Source organism: Aptenodytes forsteri, unplaced genomic scaffold (assembly GCF_000699145.1).
Source record: "Aptenodytes forsteri isolate BGI_AS27 unplaced genomic scaffold, ASM69914v1 Scaffold50, whole genome shotgun sequence".
Classification (NCBI taxonomy): domain Eukaryota; kingdom Metazoa; phylum Chordata; class Aves; order Sphenisciformes; family Spheniscidae; genus Aptenodytes; species Aptenodytes forsteri.
The window spans coordinates 670,801-679,439 of record NW_008795126.1 but is presented as its reverse complement, the minus strand read 5'-3'; the positions used below and the strand labels follow the sequence as shown (position 1 = coordinate 679,439).

Below are 8,639 nucleotides of genomic sequence, written 5' to 3'. Positions count from 1 at the left end.
AAAAAAAAAAAAAAAAAAAAAATCCTTTTGAGTGGCAGCCCACTCCCTCCTGTCCTCAACACACCATCAGGTCTCAAGGTAGGACATTTCACTGGTCATAAAGGGTTCAACTGCAGGACAACTGCTTTCTTGGCCAACATGTGAGAAACTGAACTAGGAGATTCCACAAGCAAAGGCAAAACCTGCTACAGCTAACATTAAAAAGGAAGACTTCTACTGTTATATGCATCAGGGGTTACGGTGGCTCTCATACAGATAAGGTCTGAAAGGATTCCCAGGTTTCTCCAGGCAGTGCAGCCACATCTCAGGGCTGCTGAGGTATCTTATGACCACAACCTGCATACTTCACAGTGGGAACAGTGATCCCCCTTCCACAGCAGGAGAAAAAAAAAGTAGAAAAGCTATGATGGGATTAATTGAGAAAACCAAGATGATGTAACTAAAGAACTTTATTATAGAAACCCTTGGAGAAACATTCTGGCCCCAGTCAGGGTAGGGAATTTGGGACCAGCGAACCATTGTGGTGTGCAGTTTGTCTTGACAGACTCAGAACAACTTCTGAACAAAAATACGACAGTATTGTATACACCAGCCTCAGGAGAACAAGTGCTTGGACAGCAATCCTGTTACTCAAGACCCTCTCACAACCTCCAGGGGAATAACAGCATATCCAGAGCATTAATCAAGTAGGCATATTGAGACTGGTCAGCCCAGAGGCACTCATAGAGTAGGCAAAAGCTGGAGTGCCAGGACGCCTTCTAGACACAATGACTGCCTGGCACATCAGGCTGAGTTCAGTGAGGTTAACCACTGCTCCCAGCATCTTTCTTCACTCATGGAACAGCCTCAACAACATCTAGACTGAATCTTCATAGAAAGTCTTTGCCATGGCATGTGCCACTTTTACCACCTTCTTCTCCTTGGCATCCGGGCCCATGTTGCTGCGGGCTAGTTTAATCCAATACTGCTCCGTCCTGGACAGATAGTCTGCATGCTTCTCATCAGGCTGAACAGATGGGTGTTGCTCCTCTCCTAGTACACAATGGGAGGAAGACAGAAAGAGAGGTCACAAACAGCTAATGAAGGCAATCTGCTCTTCCATGTGTCAGCCCAGCCAAGACTACTCTTCAGCTAATGTGTTTAAATGTAATAGCCTAAAAACCTGTCAGTAGCCAATGAAATTTCTCCTCTACCCTGAGAGCAGTGTACTATGAAAACTTTGCTTTTGCTGGAAAACTCACCTGGATGCCAGTGAGGTCTTCCAGGCTAGCAGCGGAACCAGCAGGTATTGTACTAAACCTCACTTTATATTAGTATGAAGACAACATTCATCTTAATCATTACCTCCCTCATCTTCACTCTCCTCTTCAGAGCTCTCCTCTTCCTCTTCCCCTCCCTCTGCACCTTCCATATCATCCTCCTCTTCATCCGATTCCGACTCCTCCAGCCATTCTTGTGCTTCTTTGATGAGAAAGAAAATAGAAGAAATAAATAACAAGCTGTTTCCCACTCCTACACCCAGAACTGTCATGGAGCATGCCAGGGCAAGGTGAGACAAATGTGCTCCTTAAGAGCCCTGCTGTATTCATTGCCCTCGCAGATCCACCCACTGTACAGGGGCTGGCTCTGATGGGGAGCAGTGGGAAGAGATGAAATAGAGTCAGGAAGAAGTGAACAACACAGAACAGCTGTGGAAGAAAAACTGGTTAGTGCTGATGCTGACAAGAGTCGACTCTCGTCCCTAGCACTTCACAGTTCCGTGATCATGAGCAAGACTCCTTCCCTTCTGCTTTTTGCCCATTATGCACATGCAGACTGTGCATGCAGGGGCACCCTCTTTTATTGTCTCTCTACAGTGCCTAGCACATGACCTGGACTCAATCACTTCGCCACTACCATAAGGGATATGTTGCTTTAAGATAGACCCACAGTTTCTTTCAATAATGAGTAGAAAATCCATCAAATCCATCTTCACTGAGGTCTCTCAGGTAATGCTTTCTGCAACACTACTGAACTCATGTAATGACCATGTAGCCAGGAATTCAGGGAACTGACTTCTATGCTTGCCACATCCCCTGAGCTAGCCTTCTCAGCTTGGGAACAGCCCAGCAGGGTATTCAGAGCACGCAGCAAACATACTACACATTTAAGGTACAAAGAGATAATCCTAGGTAATGCCCACATGCTTTGCAGTACCCAGGACCCTCGCTGCCCTGAGAAGGTGAGGACAGGCAAGAGCATACATCCCTGTCCTCTGCCGAGTGGACAAGCATGGCACAGCAGGACTTCCCAGGCCAGAACTTGCCACCAGTGAACACAGACGCTCTGTTTACAAGTCTTGGTTTTCAAAGTAGACAGACCAGAGCTCACTCTCTACAGTGATCGCAAAGCTCGGGATCAGACAGGTTTCTGCAGCGACGGTGACCATAAGACACTGCATGTCACACACTCCCAAGCTTTTTCCTGTCCAGGAAAAAACACTACTCAAAGGCTCATCACCACCCCTTGAGGAAGCTCCATAGTTGCTTTTTTTTTTTCCCTAGTGTTGCTACACTAGTTTGCTACTAAAGGCAAAGAGAGATCCCACCATCAGAGCTTACTTGGATCCATCTCCACTAGCACCTTCCATTCTTCCATCTTGTGTAGGTCGATGCTGTAGAGGTCACTAAGGGTGAACTGGCGATCGCCCACCTCAAACATTCCCCCATACACATAGAGAACCCCATGCTTCACCGCCAACATGGCATTCGAACGTGGGCATGGCTCCACTTGCTGGCCCAAGGCTCCATCCTCCTCATCCTCCTCTGATTCAGACCTCTCCTTCTCTTCTGCAGGTCCAGAGATCACCTGCTTGATTGTCATGACAGTCCCATCTTCTGCCACCACCTCTTTGACTATCTCCACTGGGCCTTGTGGAGGTTGCTTCTCCATCTCCTCATCTCCAGCACCCTCCGCCTCACCTTGTCTGCCACGTCTTCGCTTCCTCTTCTCTGATTTTGGTCCCTGTTAAGGAACAGGAGGAGACTGCGTGTGAATTGTGTGCACCTAATAGCATGTACAGCAGTTAATACAAATACTATGGATGCTGCTGGGAGGGAGGGGAGAGAATTCAATTATTTTTCACTAGAATTTTAAGTCTCAAGTGATAGGTGCAACGTCCCACTCAGCATGAACTTCTACCAGCCATAGAAGAAGGAGCGATGAAACTTCTGGAGAACCCATGGCATGGAGTTGCTTCCTCTATTAATGGCAGCACGTGCTGAAGAGACAGAAAACAGCTCTTTTGCTCTGTCTCCTGAGGTGCACGCAAATACACACACAGTCCACTAGTCTGTGACAGGAGCAAGAGAAAATAACCCACCATTTTGTGAAATCAAAACAATTGCTGGGTGCTAAATTACAGTGCATTACCAGGAAGCGCTCCAGGTCTTCGAAGTACTGTATGAAAGGGCTGGAAAACAGTCAGCTAGGCAGGCAGAAGCAAACACCTGAGTGCATGTTTGCCTGTTATTATGTGACTGACTTCTTTTTGAGAACAAAGCTAGAAACAGTGGGGATGGAAAGAAGGAAGTTCAACCAGGTCATTTGCACCTCACTTCCCCCTTAGGAGTAGTTCAAACAAAATGAAATATCTGAGCTGAGGGCCACATTTCTGAAGTTCTTATGAGCCAAGGTTAATATTTCATCTCTTCGAGTAGCTCATCAACACTGGGGAAAAGAGGGCGGGTTTTTGATCCCAACGCAACACAAGATCCTTTCACAGTAGCTTTTACTGAACTATCTCATGTCAGAATTACACATCTGACCTGGAGCTGGCCTCTGGTAAAACACGTGACTATGTTTTCATGCTGCTTTGTTGCATTACACAGCAACGGGGCACATGCAGCCTGACTCCTGGAGGAGAGGGATTGCCTCCTGAACCACTCTCGCTTTATGCCCAACCATCAGAGCTCATAGGCTTCATCTCTCCCCAGAAGGGTGACAGTCTGCATCACATTGTGGAAGCGGGGCATGGAGAGTACAAGGAGCTATGTGGCAGGAAAGGAGAGGGGTAGCACAAAGTTAGAGAATTCAGTTGGTCTGGTAGCAAAAACCTGCTAGAGTTGCACATCCCCAGCTTCATTTCTACAGCCTCTCCCCCCCTTCACAATCAGTGGGTCACAGATCAAAGCAGCAGCCACACCTGGCAGCTCAGCTTCTGGAGCACCCTGAGTTATTAAAAATAGAGGCTTGCTCCACACTGCGAGAAAGCTGTATGAGGCAAAAAAAGGCCCAAAGGGCATGTGTCAGATGATCAAGGAGAATGAACTGAATATATTTGTGTTATTTTTAAAACAAAACCTTTAGCTGTCCAGGAAACCAGCGGTTTTTCCCGATGTCATAGAAATAAATATCGTTGAAGAAGTCCCCTTCAATGCTCTCTTCCTCTTCTTCATCATGCACGCCTCCGAACAGAAGGGAGCGGTTATTGGGACCAATCGCGATGGAGAAGCCAGACCTGGGAGTGGGTTTCACTCCGGATGGGTTGAGCCGACTCCATGCCCACTTGTCTGGTAATGGATAAAAGCAAATATGAGCATCAGCAAAGGAGAATCCTGATCGTTTTCGTATCTTCCAAGGCCATTCAGTACTCCAGCAAGTAACTCAATGACCCATTTTGGACATTCTCAGCTGCACAGTGTGCCTTCAACAACAGCGTTAATCAGAACCACTTGCATTTCCACTTCAATCAGGCAGCTAATCCACACATCCCTTCTACACTTGGAAAGCTGTTGTGTCTTCAATACAAGCAAATGCAGAGAGCTATCCTCAGGGTGTGCTTTCTCGGGCAAGGAGCCTCTTGGAAGGTGTATACACCTTTACAGGAGGGTGGAGTTTAAACCAGGATTGATTATAGCCTTCAAGTACCAAGGAAAGGTACCTCGGTTATCCCATGGAGCCCACCCTACACACCAATTGTCTCCACAGGTCCCTTCTACTACAGTACCTTATCTGCCAACTTGCACCACTGCCTTAGCCCCAAGAATAAGTACAGTTAATTGTAAGGAGACCCAACCACACATTAAAAAAGGGCTCAGCAGCAGGAGAAGGCTTATGCTCTAAACCTTCCGCTTTTGCTCCAATCCTTTCTACTTTGGATTTAGAGCAAATCCCTAAAATGCAGGCTGGAAAAAGCATATGCACTGGCTAGGCACTGTGTTTCCCAAGGAACCACAATTTCAACACGATAAACTATAAATAGCACATAATGCAAGCAGGGTTGGGAATCCAGACAATGTATGTGACCAACCTCCTCCCCAAATACCACTTTAAGATGGTCAGGTTTAAAGAAATCAGTCACAATTTTAACATTTTAGAAATTCAGCTCAAAGAAGATTGTCCCATTCCCTGAGCCAAGGACAAAATACAATCTCTCCTAAGGAAAGTGATGGAATTCCTATTTCTGGGGACATTCACAGATAAAACAACCAACCAACCAAAAAACCACTCTTGATAATATCCCTGCACTAGGTAATCTCATGAGATCACACCCCAATCTTCTCTCTTAAGAGTCTATAAGTGAGCCACCACTACCAAACAGTTTGTCAAACCAGGAATTTCCAGTGTGGAGAATTCTGAAATCCCAAAGATTGTCTGTTGTGAAACAGAAGAGCAGCGATCAAAATGTCCTAGAGAACAGGAATTTCAAAATGTTGTTTTAATTCCCTCCCACACATAAACCAAAAAAATCCCTAAAATATCTTTTCTTGTAGATTTTCCTGAAGCTGCCTGTGCAGGCCAGAGCTTCTCACATAGTTATGCAAGGAGCCTGGAGACCCTCCACTCCATCTCAGATTATTCCAGGACCAACTGGGAGGCGTCAACATAGACGATGTCGTCAGCTAGATGTGATTCTCTGACAAAAAGTATACCCCAACCTTCCTCCAGAGCTCTGCCAGTTCCTCACAGAAGTTTCTCAACAAGCTCCAATCCCCCAGTGTTTCACTGCGTCAGAGCTACCATGAGCTCTGAAATCAAGTTACCTGGAGCTGAGAACCATGACTCCCTACAGCCTTTGGCTAACCAGCAAGCTTTACTCAGCAAAGCAGACACAGCCTCACCTTTTCAGGATGTAAAATGGAGTGCGAGAAGGGGACAGAACCGTTGTGCGGCATACAGTCTGCTGCAGCAACAAGCGCCCATTTCCCTTTGCAGAGCACAGCAGTGAGGAATTCTGCCTGCATGTGTGATGGCCCGTCTTCCTTCTCCAGCACACATAAACAAAAAAGGAGGACATAATTCCTCCAATATCCCCCTGAAACTACCGTTTCCTTCATCCTAGCCCCTTTCTTTTTAAGCTAGAGTCACAGTATACAAAGGCACTTAGCTACTCCCGGGAAGAAGAAATATTTAAATCAACTCATCTGCTGTGTTTAGCCCCAAAGCAAACACTGGGGCATAGTGCTTTTCAAGGGAAATTTTGTTCTAGGCTTGGGGTTTTTTGGTCTGTTATTCAAAGGAAGAGAGAGGATTTGTATTCACAGTCCTGCAGCATCACTTCCAGCACAGCCCTCCTACCTGCGGCAGTAGCTTACCTTCCTCCCTGCCTGCACCTTCAGTCTTCAGCAGGAACATATCTGTATGCAGGGTGCCTTTGTCAACATCCTTCTTAATTCTCTGCAGAGAAGGGAAAGACAGGGATGCTCAGTGAAACAGTTTCAGTGGCTCAAAACATAGGAGGTCCAACTCTTCCAAGGCCTATAAAGTCACCCATGCCAGAATGGTGGTATGTACCATTCTGAACTCACCACCTCACAGATAAGCCTAATCACAGTCTGAATCTCTACATTCCTGTGCTGAAAATGCAAACACCATGACTGAGGCAAGGGAGAAGCCACACAGGTAGTCACGCTGTGGCTCTGGAGCATCAGGCAGCTTGCAGCCACAGTGTTCAAACCAGGACTACTTCCTGTGATGAGCCACAACCAACTTCTGCTTGTGACAACCAGGCAGTGCTCTCCAGGCTGCACCACAGATCCTGGCACTCGTGGGGCCGTATGAAGACTACAGGATGTAGTTTAAGGGCAGGAATTTTGGCACCAAGAGAAAATAAATAAATTGTCACAAGGGATTAAAACCGATTATTTTGAGGGAGGGAGGAAGGGAGGGAGGGCAGCACCAAGGAAACAGGAGATACAAGGTCCTGTCTTTTACTCTGCCACAGACAGTATCGGGTGCTCTCCAGGGACTAATTTAACATCTGCGCCTCTGCTCCTCTAGCTGTAAAAGAGAGCAGATACCCACTCCACCAAAGTGGCACACGACAACTTTCCACAGGGCTTGCAAGGCCCTCTGGGATTCTGCCCCTGAATGTTGAGCAGAAGCTCAGAGCGTCTGTGCTGCATCATTTGCAAGGCCCAAGTTTAAGTACAGATCTGTGACTAGCACACAGACTTACAGTGCCTACCACCCCCCCATCTCCATCCCACTACAGGAGAAGCAGAGGTGACAGCTCTATCTCTGCACCACAGCCCAACTGCAGCTGTCATTTTTAGCATTCGGGGCCCCACAGAGCCGTGAGCAACAGTTTTTTCTCCTAAACAGAAACAGAACAGAAGCCCCACTTCCACCCCTACTAAAGGCAACAGCAAGACAACAGCAAGAGCAGGATCAAGCCTCAGCTGAGGCAATTAAATGCATTATTTTAAATGCGATTTTCCCTTGCTCCTTTGACTGTAAGCCCCAGTGCTCGTAGCAATATGCATTTGAAAGCAGCACTATGCAACACCACTGTAGGAAGTCTTTTAATAGCGTCATTATCCACCCATCCCTTCATGCAGAGCTCCTACTTCCTTGTAATTCCTTTCCTCCTGGGGGCAATGGCATTGCTACGCTGTGTAACTGCTGCCAGCATGCAGGCAGTGGACCCCAGCAGAAGCTAGGACAGTTGGGTCCAGTCCTCAGGAAGGAGCAGTGCTTGGGTGCACCTGAGAGCACAAAGGCACAGTGCTATCCTGTTCTTGCACTTGACAGGTTTTGTTATTGCAGGGTATGCTGTTTGTTATTACACGGCCTAGTATCTAATTTGTAGGAACAGTATTCAATTCTTACAAAGGCAGAAGAGAGGAAAGGGAAACAAAGTGTGTTTGAGGCATTGCACAACAATGCTGTAACTTGGATGATGCTGAAAAGCCCCGGGGAAGGCTGATAATGAAGTGCTGGAGGAAACAGGAGGACTCTGCTCACAGTGCAGCAAAAAGGAAGCTTCAGTTAACTTAAGGACCAGGGTCTGCCTGTAGGGCTGTCTTGGGAAATTTTTTAGTGGGCTGTGGCTCACGTCTTCTTGCTCTCCACATGCACCTAAGCGTGCCCATTAGCAAACCGAAAGACACACTCTTCAAGACAGGATGTCTACATTGGAGAGATCCTCTTCCGTGCAACCACTTGAATGAAGTCAACAACTGCACTATTCCACCTACTGTCCTCGAGCAACAGAACATCAGGCACACAAGGGACAGGAAGCCTGTAGGAATAAGCATCATTGACAGTTCTATTTTCTGAAGAAGATGATATACAGCGATAACTCCTTCAGCCACTGCCAGTTCTCCAGCACATGGAAAACAAGCAAGACACGTTTTTGCCTTGTTGAGTGGTTCTGA

The 8,639-nt window shown here is 46.9% G+C and overlaps 1 protein-coding gene across 1 annotated transcript in view; it reads right to left on the bottom strand.

The window, feature by feature from the left end:
- Positions 1 to 431: 431 nt before the first annotated feature.
- Positions 432 to 8,639, bottom strand: part of KLHDC4 (kelch domain containing 4) — a 53,351-nt gene continuing 45,143 nt past the window's right edge. The window contains exons 8-12 of the mRNA XM_009277319.1: positions 6,576 to 6,657; positions 4,342 to 4,550; positions 2,601 to 3,003; positions 1,345 to 1,461; positions 432 to 1,032 (exon numbers count right to left, since the gene is read on the bottom strand). Coding sequence (XP_009275594.1) covers positions 857 to 1,032; positions 1,345 to 1,461; positions 2,601 to 3,003; positions 4,342 to 4,550; positions 6,576 to 6,657 — 987 coding nt within the window. The 3' untranslated portion in view covers positions 432 to 856. The remainder of the gene's footprint in view (positions 1,033 to 1,344; positions 1,462 to 2,600; positions 3,004 to 4,341; positions 4,551 to 6,575; positions 6,658 to 8,639) is intronic.